Source organism: Euprymna scolopes, chromosome 29 (genome assembly GCF_053919585.1).
Source record: "Euprymna scolopes isolate OS-2025 chromosome 29, ASM5391958v1, whole genome shotgun sequence".
In the NCBI taxonomy this organism is placed as follows: Eukaryota; Metazoa; Mollusca; class Cephalopoda; order Sepiida; family Sepiolidae; genus Euprymna; species Euprymna scolopes.
This window is the reverse complement of record NC_136510.1, coordinates 67,101,536-67,124,432: the sequence shown is the minus strand read 5'-3', so window position 1 is coordinate 67,124,432 and position 22,897 is coordinate 67,101,536. Positions and strand designations below refer to the sequence as shown.

Here is a 22,897-nt window from a genome sequence, read left to right as displayed (position 1 = left end):
AGCCTTTTAGTCTTAGAATGGAAACGATACTACAGGAATCAGAAATGGCTGTAGAAAATATCCAAGAATACAAACTGACTGAAACCTTACCTTGGATTCTCAAAAAAACCAAAGTAATAGTAAGATTAAATGAACTCCCAAAAGCAAACACCCACCCTAATACCTACCAAGAGAAAGCCTGAGATATCCTCCTGAAATACCATAACCATTTACACATTTTTACTGACGGCTTCAAAGACCACAGTAGAGTGGCATGTGCTGCCATATTGAATGAAACAACCCTAAAAAAAAAAAAAGGCCCTTCCAACCAGAAAGCTCTGTTTTTCCTACTGAAGCATGTGCCATTGACCTAGCTCTCAACATTTTAGAAAAAAATAAACATAAGAAATTCCTAATACTCTCAGATTCACTTTCTGTTCTAACATCACTGAATAACAAAACTTGAAAACCCTCTAATCATCAAACTACTAAACAGAATTGACTCATTGTTTATGTAGTGGAACTGAACAAAACTGAGGTTACAAAATGATGAGCACAAGAACCACCGTAATTCGAACTTGGAATCCGTCTAGTACGAGGAAAAGAGGAGAAGGGAAGAAAGTATATGCAAATAGTAATACTGTCGTAATTAAAAGTGTGTATATAAAGATCTTTTTTTTTTTTTGCGAGAGAGTTGGAATGTAATCATGATTTTGTGACGACGACGAAGAGTTGAGAAATCAAAAGAAGATTGCGTAAAGCAATCTGAGTTATTTTTTGCACGCGTTGGTACGAGCAACAGATTTTTTTTTTTTTTATATTTGCCGAGTTAAAACATTAATTTCAACACTTCAAGCTATTCCGGTCATTATCATGGCAAAAATATGACTAAGCAATGACATGGTGAAGCTATTTACTGGCGAGGGAGACATAGTAGCATGGTTAATAATGTTAAGGTTGGTCGCGAAACTCCAAAAAATAGGCTATGTGGCAAGCCTGTTGCCATTGTATCTGGAGGGGGATGTATTGGCCTTCTTAGAAATGAACGAGATTGACCAACTGGACGTCGAGCAGATAGACTTTATTGAAGGAGGCATTCATGGATGGTGTGTTCACAGCTTACAGAAAGTTAACCATGGTGAAATGGGTTGGCGAGCAGGTAGACGTGTATGCGAACAATATCAGACGATTAATTGGACTGGCTGGTTTTGAGGGAGTCGGACTAGAACAACTTGCCAAACTGGCGTTTGTCACAGGATTCCCTGATGCCATATTCATTGAACTCCAGCAGGCACCAAAAATTGAAACCTAACCATGGGAGACTTAAGAGCAAGGGTGTTGACGTCAACCAGGAACGAAAGCCTTCATGTAGTTGCAGCCGTGAGTCCATCAAACTGTAACTCTGCTGTTCCTGCCGCGGATAGCTCAGGCACAGGAGTAAATTGCTTCAAATGCGGCTGCAAGAGTCACATAGCAAGAAATTGCCAAAGACGTGAAACACATTATTACCGATGCAGCAAGGTTGGACAGTGGGCCCAGGACAGTTCGGGAAATTGAACAAGGTGTGCGAGGTATAATCATCAGCATACTCTCCCACTAAGATGTAAATAGAAGTTGGTTTCCATTCTTCGAGAATGGGTTTAATTTGGTATAATTTGTTATGTTGTTCCATTGTTGCTATTTGGCATGAAATAGTTGATTGATTTTGGGTTTAAAGTAAGTATGTGGAATGTTTATTATTTCAGGGTTCAGATTTAGAGCTGATTTGGCTGCTAAGTCTGTTCTTTTATTCCAATATAACTTGGGATACAGCATATAATTATTTCTTTGTGCTTAGATTGTAGCAGAACTGAACAGCACTGAGGTTACAAAATAATGTGACAAGAACCACTGTCTTTATATTCAAACTTTTAATTGCGACAGTACTATGATTTGCATATCTTTCTTCTCTTTTTCTCTTTTCCTTGTACTAGACGGATTCCAGGTTCGAATGATGAATTAAATCTGAACCCTGAAATAATTCCACACACTGACTTTAAACCCAAAATCAATCAACTATTTTATGTAAAATAGCAACAACAATGCAAAACACAAATAGCATATTATACCAAATAAAACCCATTCTGGAGGGAAATATGAAATAGTCAAATTATTAAGGAAAACAAAAAGATAAAAAAACCGGCAAAAGAACAGATCTGTTCATGATGAAAAGGAAAATGGATTAAAGAAAAGAAACTTCACAAATGTTTCTCAACAGTCAACTTTAAGGGACAAAAAAAGGAATTTTGTATCTTGATGTCAGAGCAAATGATAATTTGGAATAATCCATTGAAACAAAACCCTGCATCGCGAATTGCTGCGAAATACAACAAGAATGAAATAATCATCACAAATTATTGAAGGAAGAGTGGACATGTAAACAAACAAAAAAAAACAAAAAAACATAATTTCTCATAATTTTTATCTCTTTCATGTTCCTCTCATATCATCAGACTGATATTTCTTTGGATGCATATTGACTTTCTTGCATGTTGGATATTTTTCACTCAATAAACACAAATGATATAAGATTGTTTTACTTGCATATATATATATATATATATATATATATATATTCAACTGAATTTTTTTTTTTTATATAAAGAAAATTTTATTAGCTTTCCACCTATCTTTGTCTTGTTTCTGTGTGTTCCACTGTTGTGTATATATATATATATATATATATATATATATATTACTGGTGTCTCGAGAAACGGATATCCCCATTTTTTTTTTTTTTTTTTTTTTTTTTTTTTTCCTTTCCTACATTAGCACTTCACTACAAACCTTGGGAACTTTTTTTTTGTTATCATTTCCTGCTGTTCCCAGCAGATTTCAAGGGCGTGACAGATCTGGGGGCTTGTTCTGGGAATATTCTTCTCCAAAGACATTCTGGACAGTTGAGTACATTTAAATAACAAAGACTATTTTAAAATGTCAAGAGTACAAGCATTCCTAGAATCTCTTGCTTTCGAGGACCTGTGTAAATTTAGGAAGGATAGCATACTGGCAATAGGAAGACACTATGAATTAGATGTTAGGCCAGGTATATGGAGAGCTCTGTTAGTCAAAACAGTGACGGAGCCTCTCATTGACAATTTCTTGATCGACGAAGCTGTATTACTGACGTTGTCGGAAGGTATGCCTGAACCCCATCAGGAAAGAAAGGAAGTGTTTGATATCACTAAACATGCCTGCCTTGTACCAGTGTTCCACGAGGCAAATGTTGATGGGTACTTTCAGTATTTTGAGAAAATAGCTGTAAATGCGAAATGGCCCAAGAAAGTATGGGCAATGCTTTTACAAACAGCATTGAGAGGGAGAGCACAGTAGATATATGCCTCCCTCTCAATCAGGGATTGTTCTGATTATAACTGTAAAATCAGCCATCCTAAAATGTTATGAGTTAGTACCTGAGGCATACCGACAAAGGTTTAGATCACACCAAAAGGAAGAAAAACAAACTTATGTAGAATTCTTCCACCAAAAAGGGACTTATTTTTTAATAGGTGGAGTTCAGCTAAAGGTGCCAATTCAGATTATAAGCTCTGGCAGATGACCTTAATGGAAGATTTTAAAAGATGCATCCCTGACAACCTGAAAGCCTTCTAGATGAACGTCAGATTGCCACAGCATATGAAATGGTGACCCTGGCCGATAAGTATGCCCTAAGGCATAAGCGAGGCAAAAACAGACGCATAAATCCATCCAAGGGTGAAACTTTCATAAATGCTCAGAAAATTGCTGGCACTGGCCCAAACAAGAAACGACCTCCCAGCCCAAGAAATAGGTCCTCGAACTATTTAACTCGACCACCCACCTACCAATAGACAGACAGGTGGAGACGCATAACGTGCCACTGCTGCACATCATGATGAACTGCCCGGCAAAGAAAAATCCCAAATCTAAAAAGGAGATAATTTACAAGCCACAAGGCTTCGTCACCTCTTACAAGCTTGCTACAGGAGATGACAATAATGATGTCAGAAAGGAATAGATCATTTGTATCAATTGGTCTAGTATATCCGGTGGGTAGTTGTTAAACCAGTGGCTAATAAATATTCTGAGAGACACGGTAGCAACCCAATCTCTGATTTTGGAAAGTGAGATGCCAGACTGACCAAAAATAGCCACTGGTGAATCTGTCATCATTCAGGGAATTGGTGGAAATTTTATCAATGTCCCTCTCCACTGAATCTTCCTTGATTCAATCACAGTATGCAGTTTAGTCAAAGTTGGAGTAGTAGCCAATCTGCCGATGAAAAACACCTTGATGTTACTCGGAAATGATTTGACCGGCAAAAAGTTTGTGTCACATCCGAGAGTGGTAATTGAGCCAAACCTCTCGGCAAACACTAAAATAAGACCAGTTCCCCCAAATAATGCACTACCAAACATTTCCCTGTTAGTAAAATAGTTATTCTTTTTAAGAAAACAGTTTTTCCTGCTAAATTGCAGAGTAGTAGTGAAAATAAAAATGCATCAATTTTGAAAAAATTTCACATTGAATCTTCGTTTTAAGAATTTAATTAAGAACAAACACAAGGTAACCATTTTGATATACATAATAACACACCAGTACATGGATTGTTGGGTGTGGATGCTTTAAAAGTTTTACATCCCATGAGTTCAGTGAATTGTTCTCAAGGGAATGTGTACCAGTTATCGAAAGGATTAGTACCTTTTGGTGACATTTCAAGTTTTAAGTTAAATAGTGTAAATTGTTTTAGTGATAAATCACATAGGTAAAATTATAGTCAAACAAATTATAGCGAATGTCTCGTGATACATTATGTGTTGGATCTCTGTTCCGTCTGCCTGTTTCCCACCTGTCTACAATTTGGATGTCTTCAAGTCCAACATAAACAAATTCCTGGTGAACCGCCCACTTAAGACACTTTATCAAATCTCAACATTAACGTACTGTACACACAATAACCCTTATCCCCGAGTGGTTTCCGGGCCTTGATAAGTGGTGACAACCTTGTAAAAAACAAAACAAAAGAAAAAAAAAAAGAAATCTAAAATTCACATTTTTTTAATCCTATTTAAAGTTTAGACAACTCTTCGGTTAATGGAACTTTGAAGAAAGTGCCTCGTGTTGAGAACTTGAAATTCAAATCAAAATCCTGCAGAGGATTTTGATTTGAATAAAGTGACAACATTTTGGGATTCAATATTGTATTGAAGTAAATATTATTAGATGAATCTTCCTTGGAAAAATAATTTAGCCTCTCTTCCCACTAATTATAGTGGGATGATAAAGTAATCAATAATTTAAGTAGAGAGAATATTTATGAACTTTTGCCTAGACATGGTCAAGAAATATGGAATAATATTTGTTGAGTTTGTTTCTATTAGAAATTTGAGATCTCACAGATGCTGTCATTTAAGATTTGGTTATAATGAATTGATATAGCAAGTGAACCTTTGTGTGCTGTTGCTACCTTTTGTAAATTGTGTCAGTCTGGTAAATACAAACAGGCAGTTAAGAATGTTCTTTCTGCAAAAAATAATTCAATGTCATTCAAGTATCCCAAGATTACAAATTTATTAAAAAATAAAGTTAATTTTATCTGGCATTATCTGTAGATTGTACAGTTCATTTATTGATGGAAGACAAATAAAAATTTAATAAATAGTATCCATTGGGATAATATTGGAAATCTTTGCTTCTCTAAAAGATATAAATCAAAGAGTTAATGAAACAAATAAAAGAGGACATAAATATTTGAGATGACTCCTCCCCCGACCTGTATTGAAAAGTATTGCTTCCCCCAATCCTTTTCATTCTTTTTGGTGATGAGGTGTTATATATTTTAAAAATAATATTAATAAGTTCTTCTATTTGAATTTTAAACCGAGAAGAAAATATATCCAGTTTCTTGTTTTATTTTTATTTATTCATTTTCTGCGTAATCAAGAGATGTAAACAAAAGATTGTCTGCCTAAAGAAAAAAGGATAAACAGGAGAGAGAAAGAGAGAACCTATGAATGGGAGGAGAGAACGAGCTTATGGAGAGAGTGGGAGTTAGCCAGGACGCATAGCAGCAGACAGAAACGGCTAAGTAGCCGAAGGTGTAGCAGCGGTGCGCACCTATGAAAAACTGCTAGGAAAACGTGGAGGGAAATATGAAACCGTCGAGTTAAGAAAAACAAAAAGATGAAAAAATGGCAAAAGAACAAATCTGTTCGTGATGAAAAGGAAAATGGATGAAAGAAAAGAAGCTTCACAAATGTTTCTCGGCAAATGACGAAGAACTAAACTTTAAGAGACAAGGAAGAAATTTTATATCTTGATGATACAGGCAGACAATAATTTGGAATAATACATTGAAACAAAAACCCTGCATCGTGAATCGCTGCGAATGTTACGAAATACAACAAGAATGAAATAAATTATCATCACAAATTATGTATGGTATTGAAGGAAGAGTGGACATGTAAACAAACAAAAAAAGAATAAAAAACATTTAAAAAAAAAAAAAAAAAAAAGGAGTTCTCATAATTTTTATCTCTCTCTTACATGTTCCCCGCATATCATCAGACTGATATTTCTTTTGGGGTATATTGACTTTTTGTGTATATTGTTGCATGTTGGATATTTTTTACTTGGTAAACGAAAATGATATAAGATTGTTTTACTTGCATAATTTTTTTTTTTTTTTTTTTTTTTTTTTTTGTTACAACTAAATTTTATTTATTTTTTATGAATAAAGTTTTATTAGTTTTCCACCTATCTTCGTCTTGTTTTTCTGTGTGTTCCTCTGTTTTAGTTATATTTTACTGGTGTCTCGAGAAACGGATATCCCCATTTTTACTTACGTTAGCACTTCGCTATGAACTTTGAAAACTTTTTTATATTTTGTTACATCATCGTTTCCTGCTGTTCTCAGCAGATTTAAAGGTCATCAATAAATCTCCTAGAACCGTGATAATTATATATTCTAGATATATCATTTTTTATTAATGATGACATATTTTCTAGTCTCTGTAAATAAAGATTTGTCCTCCAAAAATATATTACACGCTCTTCTAAATTGTCTAAATATCAATACTTTGAACACCCTACTTATGATACCTATTATGATGTCTTAACTTTATTGAATGTTCCTGGATACATCTAGTATTTAGTAAGAGTTGCCCTCATTTTCTTTTCTCAAACAATACAAGTGTGTTTCCATTACCACCCACAGATCTTAATATTTTGACACCGTTAACTAAGTCAAGCGACAAGTTTAGACCAATCCTGTTAGAAGTTTGAGCAGAAAGATCAGTTTGTTCTGCAACTGTTCTGACCTACATCAGTACCGTGGCCAGGATAATATAAAACAAGTCTAGCCACTAAAAAATGATGTTATGCACAAGGTGCGAGCAAGCAAAACTTGTCAAACAGTCATACTTTTGATAATGAGAGCTTTTTATGAAAGAAAACTTTAAAAAAGCATCGCAAAAAAAAAAAAAATAAGGGACACGATTTATATTGAATTTGAAGTTATCCGATATTAACAAAAAGAAAAATAATTCAAAAGGAAAAGTTGTGCGTTAAAAGTAAAACATTTCGTTGTTTCACGGATTTTAAAAACTAAAATTTGATTATTATTTACTTTAAAAAACAAAAAAGAAACCTGATTCGATTTATATTGAAACTGAATTGAATTAAAAAAAAACAAGAATTATGTATGTAAAATTGCATATGTTTGAAACGGGAGACAAAAACTGAATTAGAATAAACAAGCAATAATCAAGCTAAATTAAAGTCGAGCATAAATAATTTTTTAAAATTAAAAAAGAGATAAATTGCAAAAGTAAAACAATTTAAATGCAAACAAATATTTCTTTTGAAATCGAACATATAGACAAATATGTTGAATAATTTAGTTTAGAGTGGGTCTACTAAATTAATATTATTTCAGTACAGTCCATATTCTGCATAAGTATCAAAAACTGATTAATTAACCCTAATCCTGCATGGTCAATATATCAGCCCTAGCAACATAGCTAAAAAGACGACACTGCCGATATTTCAGCTTTCTAATAATACTTTATCAAATAATTTTGCTAATCGTCTATTGTCCTTTGCTAATTATTACTTTATTGGATTAGGGTCTATAGGGTTAATGAATTTTGTAAGTATTATAAAACTTATTGATGGAAATGGGGTTCTTGAATGGTACTCTATAAAAAAATGTATTAAGAGAACAGATTGAAAAAAAAAATTATGTAAGAATTATTTAACAGGTTTAAAAACTAAAAAAAATGAATTTAAATCTTCAACTTTCTGACTAAAAGTTCATTTTTAGATCCTTATTTAATAAAAAAAAATAATCCAACAAAAAAGGATTTTTTTAAATATCTTGTTTAAAAATTATATGAAAACTGGTGCATTTTTAACCTAACATGAAAGTCTGACTTAATAATTAACACTTCTAAAAGATATAAAATTTTACAGTATTTGCCCAGCAAAAAATTCTCCCTTTTAATTGCACATGTCCAAATTTTAAGTAATTTATCTTTTGGAAAATGATATTAGTCATTTTTGAGCCAGTTTTATAAATTCCTTAGCAATTCCATGGAGAATTGAAACAGATAGTGACCATCCTTCAGTAATGATCATCTATAGCTTAATACTTTATTCTGTGACATCAGCAGGTCACATTACTTTAGTGCAACTGCCTTCTATTTATGATGGCCACGATCAGTACTCTTTTTTTTTTTTTTTTTTTTACTTCAGCATAAAGTATCAGAAATCCAGTTGGTCTATTCTTAAGACTAACACTTGAATTTAATGAGATACATAGATATCCGTATGTTTATTTTTAACTCTCAAATATTGAGTTAGTGAAGAATATTAATTTTTCTCTCAATTTACTAGTTAATTATGTTATAGTATATCCTACTTGTAATCTCTTGATCTTACCGGATTCCAGAACAAGAATTCATCTAGTCTGGTGTAGTATCAAGCTTAGTGTTGTTACTTGTGGTAACATCATTAGAAGAAACTGCCATTCCTTGTATGTACCTATGTATGGTATCCATACCAACAGGATCTCATTTGGGCTTCAAATGCTATGCTATTTTAAATATTCAGTCAAGGTTTATTTTTTATTTCATTTTTTTACATAGGCATCACCACTTATCAAGGCCAAGAGGCCACTCGAGGATAAGGGTTAAAGAGTGTACAGTAGAAATTGGACAATATAGTAATCGTTAGTAATGGAAATTCGGTAAATTTGTTAACAAGTGGAACGGCTCATCAAGGATTTGTTTACGTTAGACTTGAAGACAACCATATTGTAGTCAGCTGGAAAGCAGGAAAACGGAAGACAATTCCACAGGCATGCAGTTCTAAGAAAGAAGCTTTGTTCATGGAATCTACGTTTAGGTTTAGGCACAGATAAAGAGTGAGGGGAATTATTGATAGTATTTTCAGCTAGACGAGTGTTTCTTGTGAAAGTTTGGCGAGGGGGTACCATAAGTTGAAGCTCAGGTGAACACTTTCCATGAAAATAATGACACAGCAGAGACAAACTCGCAACATCTCTTCTGTGAGGTTGCAGGGAAGAGAAAAGGACATCTCCTACGAGGCTACGAAGTCTATTTTGAACTCTATCAAAGCAGGACAAGTCCTTTCTAGCAGCTCCTGCCCAGATGTGGCAACAGTATTCCATCCTTGGACGTACCTAGCTCTTATATAGATAGAGAATTGCATTAGCAGTGAGATATCTACTGAATCGATAGAAGGATCCCACCATTTTTCCAGCGGCCTTGGCAACAGATTTAATGTACATGTTCCATTTAAGATCAAGGGTAAAGGTCAAGCCCAGAAGCTTGTCAAAACTTAAGGCCTCCTCAAGATGAGAGCCATTCATTTCAATTGATGCCAGATGTGGATCAGAACGTTGATGATGTAAAGAGAAAAGTTTGGTTTTAGATGCATTAAAAGTAACCAGCCACTCCTTTCCCCATTGTAGCACGTGCTCAAGATCAGAGTGGGGGAAGTAACTTCATGCTAGTTTGTCCTGACAAATCCTTGTACAGAGACTCCAGACACTTTAGGGTGTTATCTAATAAATAATTCAAACATTGCTTGGTTATATGACTACTTGTAATGTGAAAATTCGTCTCGAAAAATAGGTATGGTGGTGGTTAATAAAGTGTGCCTGGGGTTTGAAACGGTCTTCTCTATTGCGAATAGTTGCATAATCTTGACCTCATTTGTTTTCAACATTTATGACTTGAAGTTTAAACAAGTAGTGTGAAGAAGGCTTATTAATATTAGAGGTGCACTTTTTGCTAATCAAGAAATGTTTGACATTTTGTTTTTTATGCATATCTCATTGCCATCAAAATTTTTCTCCTTACATGGATGACACTTTACAGATGAATCATCTCTGTGAGCATGTAAAGTTTTTTTAGCTTTAAATTCAAATAAATGACAGAAAAATATTTTTATTATACAAATATGTGGTTTATTCCAAAGATTAATTTTGACATTTATAATTTAATTAAATACAATTTCAGGTATATGGCCTGTATGGCGTGCATATATATGGTGTAATCTGGAGGTTCAATTTTCAAACTTTATGCATTAAATTAGGCTGTATTTCAGCAATAATGTAGCAAATGTTGTATTCCAAGTGATCTATTGCGTCTAGTTTATCAGCATAAACATGTGACTTTAGATATTCCCAAGGAAAATAATCTAATAGAGTTAAATCACACAAATGAGATGGCTAGTTGGTAGGGCCATTTCATGGAATTATCCATTTATGAAATGTTTCTCTGGCTAAATTGATCGTATCATTTGCAATTTGCAAATACTGCTCAAGTGTCAGACCCTTTGTGATGAATTACCAAACTGAACTCAAAATAACCAATAGTTGCAATTGAAAGAAAATAGTTGTAAATTTAAAGTCCGTCACCTTAAAGAAAAAAACGCCCTATATTTATGCAAATAAGACCTTTTTATTAACAGAAGGTCCTAATAACTTATAATGCACATTTCTTATCCAAATAATATTACAAAGTTTGCTTTTTTTTCTAGGATTTTCACATTTGATCTTTTTATGAATTTGTTTCCAAAGGAAACCATAAATGGCTACCATTTTGTTTGCTTCATCGTTTTGTGCATGAAACAAGGTCAAATTTAGAATATTGATCCTGATCCTAGACTTGGTGTTTTGTGCGGGATAATGAAGAGCATGTTTTCATCCTTATTACTCCAAGTAAATTCCAGTTATCTTCTCTTGCAGATCACTCAGATTACTACTGGCCATTACTACACTTCAAAAGATGAGAAAATTTTAAACACTTAGAAAAAAAAAACCAAACTACTTATCATAACCTGTTTTCATAAGTAATAAAATTTTGTTCATTTCATTTATTCATTTTCAATCTTCTCATAAAATTCTTCATTGTCCAGCTGAAAATTTATATTGTTGACACTTGTCCAGCAGTGAATTTTTAGCCTTGATTAGAGATGGTGATTCTTTAGTAAATAAAATATATAGATTTTTTTTTTTTTTTTTTTTTTTTTTTTTTACATAGGCGTCGCCACTTATCAAGGCCGATAGGCCACTCAAGGATAAGGGTTAAAGAATGTACAGCAGTCAAAAGGACAATATAGTAATCGATAGTAATGTAAGTTCAGTAAATTTGTTAACTTAAGTGGAACGGCTCATCAGAAACTTGTTCACGTTGGACTTGAAGACAACCATATTATAGACAGCTGGAAAGCAGGAAAACGGAAGATAGTTCCACAGGCGTGCAGTTCTAAGAAAGAAGTTTTGTTCATGGAATCTATGTTTAGGTGTAGGCACAGATAAAGAGTGGGGGAAATTATTGATAGTGGTTACAGCTAGACGAGTGTTTCTTGTGAAAGTTTGGCGAGGGGGGGGGGTACCATAGATTGAAGCTCAAACCAACACTAACAATCCATATATTCTCCATATCATATTCTAGTCTCTTTCACTCATTCCTTTTCATTCAGCTTTTCTCTTCATTCCTTCTTCTGCTAGATTTTTCTTGATGCTCATTGTTTTTTTTTCTTGTCTACAGCCCTGCTTAACATTAGTTAAATTTCCACTTGATATCTTGTACATTGTAACTGCTGGTTTAATATTGTTATAATAGGCTAGTGTCCAGGAGAGATGAACAAGAATTATTTGGGCCAAATATAACTATAAATGCCTGATTACCTTTTCCTAAATAGATACTTTTAGCAATTGATGATACATTTGTTTTTGAATATTTCAATTATTATTCAGTCACACTGGTGTCGTCTTCATGGTTGTTATTGCAATGTTTTGTAATGTTCAGTTTTCATGTGTTCATCATAATTATTTATCTTCTTAGAACATTGAACTGACCACACACCATCTTCATTTCCATGTTCATGGACAGAAAACTTGTCTTTCTGTCTGTTTATTAAGTCTTGACCCTTGTTTGATGGGGTCTTGAATATGATTTAAAAAGTGTATTGGATGGTGACTCCCAATTTGGGAGCTTTGGGGAATGCGAGGTCAGCCTTGTTGCCATTACTACTATATTTACTTTGACCTGGAGAGATAGTGCTTGTCAGGGTCTCAATTATGAGTTAGATTCTCTGCCAAAGGAAACAAAAATCTACCTCTGGCAAGACGTTCACCACCACACCACATCACCCCAACTTCACCTTTTTCTATGTTTTCTTTTTCTGCTTGCCCTAATTCCTAACCCTATTAACTACTTCTCTCTCTCTCTCTCTCTCTCTCTCCATATGACCTAAATTTTACCTGGCGGTGAGGTCCAATTTCACAGCTTCAGTGAATATAGATTCACTCTTTAGTTGCTATTATTTTCAGGTCCATTCTTACTAGTAGGGGTAGTTCTTGTTAGGAATCTATCTTTAGATTAAATAGAATCTATTTGTTTACAAAATATGCATCTACAAAACATATTCTCACTTACCTCATTGTTTTCAATTGTTTTGGATCTTTCCTTTCTGTTGGATTTGAGCAATTCTAGACCAGGAAAATTACAGTTGGAGAATGTGCAATCCTTGCTTTACTATTGATTGATTGATTGTGCAGGTTCTCTCTCAGGGTGTCTCTTTAGACATAATGCAGCCAGTCAGTAACTATTCAAGCCTTTCACTGATGTTAAAATTTAACTCCTTCCAAGGAGGTTATGTTTTTTGTCCAGTTTGCTTGTTGGTTTGTCACTGTTTATTCACATCACTTGATCAATTGTCACTAAACCTGGTCAAAATATCAGTCACGTTTATTTTTGAGCTTATTACATGTTTAGAGACTCACTACTAGGCTCATATTGTGATCAATGAAGTCCTGCATCGTATTTGACATTGTCTTTATCAGAAGTATATAATCTCATGATTTAATTATGTTAATTTTTTGTTTCTGTATTAATTTTTTTCACAACCTTGTGTGCAGCTTAGTTTGAACAGAGTTTCAGTTGTTCAGTTTAGTTCATAATTTCTGTTTTGATAAAATCTTGACAAATTGTTATATAAACATGTCCAAACCGAACAAGTGAGAAAACAAATAGCAATAAACTTATTTTATTTATTGTAGTTTCTCAACAGTTATGCAAACAAAATAGAAATTTATTATTCATATTGTTTATTTAATCTTAATCAAATAACAATGCATTTCATTAAGTAACTATAAAAGTAAAAGTGAAAAATGCCCTTGAAAAAATCGTGAAATACTTTTATCAACTAATCATAAAGATATAATTAATGGAAATACGTGAGTTTTGGCAATAAAGCAAGTATTGTTTCCTGCTGATGAAAATAAAAAAAAAATGTAAAATTAACTCATTGTTACATGATTACAATGTATACCTTTGTGTAGGGCTAGGCATATGCTTATATGTTTGCTTTATATACACTTACTCATCAACTGATATAATCATTCATTATGAACTCAGGAACACAACTGCTAGGGTTAAAGGATCGTAATGTTGGTTATATTTTTTTTAAATTCAAATTCCTTCAATTTTTGCAAATTTTTACAATAGGTATTAGACATCAATTAATAAATATTCCCCAGCTCTGTTTCTTTGGGGTATGATAAAATTTTAGGGAGCATATTGGTACAACCTCTCATTTGAAAATTCAAATGATTCAGATTTGCACTAAATTTGATCTGAAATGCAGATCAGAAGTTTCAGAGCTGATTAACCAAATGGGAAATTAAAACAAGTGTCAAAGGGACCTTTTTAATATATATTAATATGTTCATTTCACTTTTAATAACCATACATTTTGATGGATATATATATATATATATATATATATATATATATATATATATATATATATATATATATATATATATATATAAATTTATTGTCTTTTCTTCTTCAGGGCCTGGTATTGATGTTCCTGCCCCTGACATGGGAACTGGTGAGAGGGAAATGAGCTGGATTGCTGACACTTACTCCCAAACTTTAGGTAAGTAAAAAAAATTTTTTGTTTTCATTGTATTTAAATGATTGCTTCCAAAAGTCGGGTATGCAAGTATACTTGCAGCCGAGATAAAAGTTTGTCATATAACATCCAAATGTGTGTTCATTGAAAACAAAATGCTTTTCGTATGATTCGTAAATACTGTTTTTATCTTGGATGTTATTCTCAATTTTTCGGGCGATGTAGCCTTTGTCCAGTGGTGTAATGGATATAAGTGCTAAGTAATAGACAGTACTAAGTGACAATCTTCTGGAGTTTGAAGGTTCAATCTTGAGAGCGAGCAATACTGAGACTACAGTTATGAATTACTAAGACTTCTACACGGTCACAGTTGATGGAACAAAAGCAAACTCATGGGTTAAATAAAGGGTTTCATTCGAAATTTCATACAGATTCCAAAGTTCAACAAGATGCACTTGAAAAAGGTCAGAGGTTAAATCAGCTGAAACTTTGTAAGAATAACGTCCAAAATGAAAAGCAGTGAAATAATATAAACATGCTTTTCTTTATTTAGAACCTTTCTTTATACTTAAAAACAATATATTTTATTGATTTCAAAACTTATTTATTGCAGTCTTACAAGTTTTTGCTACGTAAAATCTTTGTTTTCAGAATTTTTTAAATAAGAATTGATAATTTGGGTTGTTTGAACTACTGGTCTCGTTTTGGATATTATTCTAACAACGTTTCAGCCAATTTAACCGCCAACCTTTATGTGCGTTTGGTAGACCTCCTGAATCAGTATGGAATTTTCAAATAGAACCCTTTATTTAATCCATGAGTGTAGCTTGCTTGTGTTCTATCAGACATCGCTGGATAAAAAGTGTGTTTTATGTGGTCATGTGATTGCTAAGAAATAACAATCTTTTGGGGATTTTATGTTACAATACTAAAGATACAATTACAATTTCAGATTTTGTAATTTTCCAACTAGTTTCTTGTTTCTATCGATTTTTATCCCACTTTATGTGCCTTATGTCAAACTTTAAAAATGTCATGGAATTTAAAACTTAACCATTTACTGTTTCCCTATCAATGCATAATTCACAATTCATTTTCCAAATATTCTGACTTTAAGTTAACCAACAAAACAATTTAACACGTGATTAACAACACAAATTGACGATCTGAATATGAAAAATTTGAATTCAATTAGCAATGCCGGCAATCTCCATGTGGTCCGTCCTGTAAGTAGATGATTCTTTCTAGAATGAATCTGAGGAACCGATGCCAATAACAGAATCAACCTGATTCATTCAAATTTACTGTTTTATTTTGCTACTTTTGCTTAGAATTGAATTTTGTTCAGAACAGGCTGAAACAAATAGAAAGGCTAATAAAGTGAAATGGGTATTGTTTTTTTTCATTTATTTTTATGAGTATCAATTTTTCTTTCTGTAAACATGCGCAATGTTGCATGTTTAGTGAGCCGCAGAAATCAGACCTGCATGTGGAAAGTATTTAGCAAAGAGAAAGGCCCACAGCAGGAATCTGTTGACATCTTTGAAATAGTAATGATTTCTTGGATACAAGGTTCCATGCTGTGATTATAAGCAATGTAAGACCTAGAAAAATTAATGCCTGCCTAGATATAATTCCCCACCCCGATCAGTATGCTTTATGTTGAGTTTAAAAGAGCTTAGCCTTTTCAAGTGGGCTGACTGTGTGATCTACTTCAAATGACACCAGTATCTATAGAAATTCTAGCAGAGTTGAAGGATTAGTTGCATTTCTGTAGGATCTCGGAGATGGATGGACTGCTTGTATTCAGCTGGAAAATAATATGTCTGCCTTAATTTGCAGATCTGTCATTTAATAGAAGAAACTAAGTATCATTGTAACTTATTAATGTGAAACATCCTTGTTTTTAAACTGGAGTTGTGGATTTGTTTAGAACGAAAATCCTTTTGTTACAGGGACCACATAGTTGACCCTGTGACTGGTGTCTGGATCAAGCACCAAATTCTGTTGAATGGACGATCATGGTCTGTGATTGTGAATACACTCAAATGCAGATTCACATTTGAATTATGGTTAACTTTGTCTTAAGTTATTATCTCCTATATAATAAAACTAGCAGGGGTGCCTGGTGTTGCTGGGGTGTTTGGACATGTGTGTTGAGTAAAAAAAAAAAAAAAAAGTTGTAGTAGGCTTGAACCCAAAACCTTGACACGAAGGTGGAAAAGAAAGTGAAAGAAAACGTGGCATTTTACCGCTCGGCCAGGAAGGGAAAGGATTGGAAAGCGTTCTAATTTAGCGATCAAAAGGTTGACCTGCAGAAAGTGAATGAATTCACGCAGGCAAAGAAATGAAATCGCGCACTTAAGTTTGGCTGTAAGTCAGTTAAGTTTTCAGTTTTCTGCCGTATTTGTTTCCCACACCAGCTCCTCCCTTCCCCCTCCAAGAGGGCGGGGTGGCTCTGGCAGCATCTTAATGAATCGCAATTGTCTGATATGAAGGGTATTCTCCACAGTGATCAAATCAAAGCTGATTGCCTTTCAAGACGTGCTGGCCATAAAGGTGAGCGAATCACGTTTATTTTGATTCAGTTTTGCTTTTATACAAAAAACACAAACATGCGAGAGGACGGAATAGCAGGAATTTTATAAAGGTTGATCAAGATAAATATACAGACGATGTCCATTCACAAGTCGTAGATATTAGAATTTAGGGAGTATATAAAAAGTTCTAAAACATAGTAACCCCCCCCCCAAGAACCTTTGTGAAAAAAGCCTTTGCTGGATGTATAAAAACATGCGCGCCACTTTTGCCTTTTATATAGATAGATGATATATATATCTATATAGCTAATTTATAACTATATAATAATATATCTATATAGCTAACTTATAGGTAGATAATAATATATCTATATAGCTAATTTATAGCTATATAATAATATATCTATATAGCTAATTAGCAGAAGGTAAATTTGGTTGTAAGAAGGAAAAATAGATAACAAGGTGTTTTGCTTGTGGTTTGTTTTTTATAAAATTAAATTTTACTTGCTCCCAGATTATTCCGTGTCAATTAGTCATATGTGTGACACTGGAATATCCCAATATTAACATTTGTATGTTGAATTTCTTTTTTGATTTTTCTCTTTTCAGGTCATTATGACATTAATGCCAATGCATGCGTCACTGGTAAACCAATCACTCAAGGTGGCATCCACGGCCGAACATCTGCAACCGGACGCGTAAGTTTTGTTAATGTTTTTCATTTTCTTTTCACAAACGTTTCTGCATTAGCCGCTTAATTTATTTCCATCTATAAAATTCGGTTTCACGTTTATATTAGTAGAAACTTTTGCTTCTAACCTCGTACAATCATCTTTTTGGTTTCTCTCCGCTGAATCTGATTTTTCCAAAACAATTTTCAAACCATGAAATATGAGATGTTTTTCTCTTTCGCATCAAATTTGTTTGTCCGAAAATTGAAAAATTTAAATCCATTTGATGACCTTCAGTGTTTGAAAAACTTTGCTTATATTTTGCCTTTCCCTCTTTAAGTACCTTTTTTTTATCTTTTTTTTTTTGTCTTTTTCTTTGTAATCTCTTTCTTTCTCTCTCTTTCTTCCCCGACTCGCCTCCCCCCATGTCTCCCACCCTTCCCTTCCATCTCCCCCCCGTCTCTCGCCCCTTTTTGCCCCCATTCCTGTCTCTCACCCTTCAGCTTCAGAAGGGAGTCTCTTAATCTCTTTGAATTGACTGAAATAAAGATAAAAATGGATGCAGTACACATGCAATGTCTACTGAAGTCACTCACACATTTTCGCACACAGTCACAAATATACAGTGACAGAAAACATAGATGCATACACTTATAACTTTCGTTAACTTCTTTAAAACTTCTACAGCAAGGATTCAACTTTTTAATGGACAATTTGCTCCCAAAAATAAGTTTCAATCTTCTATGTAGTATTCATTATGTTTTTCTTTAATTCAACATCCATGTTTTTATCCAGTTTCAGCATTACGTTTTAACTGTCAGCATGCCTCTTGGTACATTTCAAAGATGTAATAATCGTTGAGCCAGAATTCACATTCTCTCTCTCTCTCTCTCTCTCTCTCTCTCTCTCTCTCTCTCTCTCTCTCTCTCTCTCTCATATTCTTATTGCAAAATTTGTTTTTTACAGAAGTGTATTATTAGCAGAAAATAATATATATTTGTCTTAAATTTGAGGTTTAAATTAAAATTGAATCTTTTTTTTTTTTTTTTTTTTTTTTCTTTCTTTTAGGGTGTTTTCCATGGCATCCAGAATTTCACAGAAGATGCAACTTATATGGGAATGATTGGTTGCACACCAGGTTTGGGAGACAAGACTTTCATTATCCAGGTAGGATATCCTATGCACCATTGCCAAGTATCTGATTGCGATCACTGTGTTTGTTATATGTCCTATGTGTGATCAATAAGTGCTTTTTTTTTTTCTCTTAGTGCAGGCCACTGCTACAACAAAAGAACTCTTATCCAAATGGAGAGACAACACTGTTGTCATAATGATAATTTTTATTATTTGTTTTGACATTTCTTGGTGCAATCTATTGGTTCATATTTTGTAACATTCAAAAATACTAGTAAAATATTAATCTGCCTCATTTGGTTAGCAGTAAAAAAACAAAGCATAGTTTTTCTAACAGTGACTATCTTCATTCCTGCTCAGAGTTCCATTGCCTGTCCAGTCCAGCAGCTAAAACTTCTCTTCTAGTAGTTACCTAGATTCTCTCCATTTTCTGAAGTCCAGTTATCACACCATAAATCTCCAGTCTTTTATGAAATTCAAACTGACATTTTACAGGAAAACAAAATTAAATTGTATTTTAGCCATTATTCTTCTTAGAAAGAGTCCAGTCTCATTTCCTAGTGGTTGCTCCAACAGGAATTGGAGTTTTCTGCTTTTTTGCAGAATTCTGTTTTTTTTTTTTTTTGTTTGTTTTTTTTTTTTTTTTTTTTTTTAATTCAGATAAAAGCAGCTTCTGCTTAATCACTGAAGTTTTCTATGAATCTTTTTCTTTCTCTTTCCCTATTTTTTCTCTCTTTATCTCTTTGCCTTCCTTTCCTTTTCCCTCTTGTGGCAGTTCTCTTTGAAAACTGAAAATGTTAATTTTGCCATGAAGTTTAAGACTTCAAATGGTTCATGATAGAGATAAAGGACTTAGATGAGTTAGTTTCATCAAAGTATAATTGTTTTCTTTCCAACCCATATACACTCGATGTCTTTTTCTTAATTTTGATTTTTCTTAGTTCTATGTTTGGAAAAAAAATTGTTTTTTGAGCTTCCCTCTCTCCATGCTCATGGGAGAGAGGGAGGAGATACATCTCAATTTCAGCTATTTTCATGAGTATTGCTTCTGCATGACATTTACCAAAGAATCTTAAATATTGAAGGCGGAGGGGGTTAAATCCTTGCATACAACTGCAGCATTTAAATATGCACATAAACATAACCTTGCCTCAATTGTTTTACGATAATGAAATCAGAATTAGATTATCTCCTCTTACATAAGTGGAGGAAGAGAAATGGCATAATGGATAACGATGTGATGATGCAATCATATCTTTCATGGGTTTCGCTAGTATTCATATTTCATAAGCATTCTATTGATGCTTTCCTTTCAAAAAGAAACTTAAAGATATTCTTTAAGTTGATGACTATCATTTTTTAGTATTGCATGAGTTTCATTTATCCAATCTGTGATTTCTTTCAGGGCTTTGGTAATGTCGGCTTGCACACAATGAGATACTTACACAGAGCAGGAGCCAAATGCATTGGCATTATGGAAATTGATGGCGCCATCTATAATGGCAATGGAATTGATCCAAGAAAACTAGAGGACTACAAATTGGTAGGTCATAGACATCGTTTTCTTAGTGCTTTTAAATACTTTCAATTTTTCTTTTTTTTTACTATGCAGTTTTTTGTTTTTACCAAATTATTTTTATTAAATAAGATTTTGAAAATTAAATTTTATTCTTATGGTATTGTTGGGCTACTAAATTAATTGAACCAAATTGTTATAAAATAATATCAGAGTTGCAAGATTATGTAACCCTTGCTTTACACAACTTATTGCAAAAACAATCATTCAAAGGGTGCCCCTTGTTTTTTAGGTTGGAAGGAAATCAAAAATTAAGTTTTGTTCTTCAATTAATACAACTTTTATGTCCAAATAACTTTTATAGAAATTTTATTTAATCTTTTGAATGTTACAGAGGATTTTTCACTATTTTCTGTCATCGATGCAAAGTTTGCACTCATCTGCACATTTAGATGTATATTACCAGTTTTTATTATTCATATTAAAATTCTCAATATTTATAACAAAGGAATATTTAAAAATGCTGATTTTTAAAAAAATATTCTAATGTTGAAGGTTAAAATATAAAGTACTGACTTTCATTTTGATGTTTGAAATTCATGCTTCTGTTTTTGTATTTATAGGAACATGGAACGATTGTTGGGTTCCCTGAGGCATCCGCCTACACTGGAGAGTCCATCATGTTTGAAGAATGTGACATTCTTGTCCCTGCTGCTGGGGAGAAACAACTTACAAAAGAAAATGCTCACAAAATCAAAGCTAAGGTAAAAATAAAATTTAAAAAAAGTTTTATTTTACTTTATTTACACTTCCAGTACAAATTTTGATGGAGAATTTTCTTTAGAGAAAAAAATCTAGTTATGGCCGAATAAAAACTACTAAAATAGCAATAACTTTTAAGCTTCATAATACAAACTACAAAACTGAAATCGTACAATACATGAAAAGAAAATGGCAAACGATATGGTATGTTTCCAAACAAATTATTGGAATATCAGTCAACAGTTGGAAGAGAACATATGGAACAGCTACCCAATTGAAAGATATCTAACACACAAACATACATACCTCAAAAATCAAGGTAAAAAGAATTTTTAAAACATTCAAATTTACCAGCAAAGCATTATCACTGTCAACGAAAGCATCTATCAGGCATGTGTACGAAGTATGATATACAGAAAATGAAATCTGGACAGTGAGAATTGAGGAAATGCGTTACATGAAGAGAAATGATGAGAATGATACACTGGATGCGTAACATGAGTTTTAAATATGAGTTTAGATTTGATGACAACTCCAAAAGATTCATACGTTTGGACAGTATAGAGAGGTGTGTGCAGAACAGGAAACTTCAATGGTATAGTCATGTTGAAAGGTCGGTGTTTTTAGATTAGGTTAGCATTGAGGTAGCATGGTCAGTTCGTAGGAGAAGACTAAGGAAAACATAGGATGAACTTGATGGAAAGAGGGATTAATAAAAACTTGGCCAGAGTTCAATTAGTTTAGAAGTCAATTTCTAAAAACCATCCAACACATGCCAGTATATAAAATGGACATTAAACAAAGTATATTGATGATTCGAATTGATGATTAAAAAAACAGGAATATTTGCAAAAAGTATCACGTGCCAAATTTCAGCATGTTATGCAAAAATGTGTCTACCCCTTGAATAATAGACTACTGGAGAAAAAAAAAATTGTCATCTCCAATAGAACATAGATACAATTAAACAATTTTCCAGAACTTATCGAATAACTATTTTATAAATATTTTGTATGTCATAAAATGATTCCAAAAGGGTTGATGTGCCACAAAAAAAATCCTAATCTTGTCTATTTTTTATTAATTTCAGATCATTGCAGAAGCTGCCAATGGACCCACCACACTTGGTGCCTATGAGAAATTCTTGGAAGCTAAAAAACTTGTCATTCCAGTAAGATTTCTTTTTATATGTGTGCATTTAAAATAAACTTTGAATGTTGTAAAAACAAAGCCATTGTCAATGCAATTTCTTGACAATCTATAACAGTATTGTCTGCCAGCTTTATCTATTTTTACATGAAGAACTATTATGCAACAAAATTAGTGAATAAAATTAATATTTATTTCTCATTGAAAATATTATTTTATATATTTTACTCATCTTTTTCGCAATTGTGTCCAGTTTTTATAGAGATAGAGAAATCCACATATAAGTTTTTAGAAGTGCCTGGAAAAAAAAAAGAAAAAGGTAATTTTCAAAATAAATAAGACTAAAATCATTTATTTATGGAGAAGTTATATTTGATATAATAGCATTTTTGTTAATACTAAGAATGAATTTAATTTTTTCACATTAGCTACAATATTTGTTTTTTTAATAAATTGTTACATTAGAGAAAACAATGAAAGCAATTATAAGTGAGACAAAGATTTTATTGATGGCAGTTAAACTCCTAAATACTTATTGAATTATATAGCACAAAGTTAACTGAGGCACTAAAATTGTAACCCTGAAATCAAGCAAACTTTGTCTAGGAAATGAGTTCAATAACTACCAATTTGAATTCTTTAGACAACATAATAAAAATTAATTTTTTTTTCA

The 22,897-nt window shown here is 33.0% G+C and overlaps 1 protein-coding gene across 1 annotated transcript in view; it reads left to right on the top strand.

Annotated features, from left to right (window-relative positions):
- LOC145252684 (glutamate dehydrogenase, mitochondrial-like) overlaps window positions 1-22,897 on the top strand; it is a 53,971-nt gene that overhangs the window by 25,387 nt on the left and 5,687 nt on the right. Inside the window, exons 3-8 of the mRNA XM_080112506.1 lie at window positions 14,390-14,476; window positions 17,602-17,690; window positions 18,732-18,830; window positions 20,203-20,340; window positions 20,937-21,077; window positions 22,166-22,246. Of these exons, the coding sequence (XP_079968632.1) occupies window positions 14,390-14,476; window positions 17,602-17,690; window positions 18,732-18,830; window positions 20,203-20,340; window positions 20,937-21,077; window positions 22,166-22,246 (635 nt within the window). The remainder of the gene's footprint in view (window positions 1-14,389; window positions 14,477-17,601; window positions 17,691-18,731; window positions 18,831-20,202; window positions 20,341-20,936; window positions 21,078-22,165; window positions 22,247-22,897) is intronic.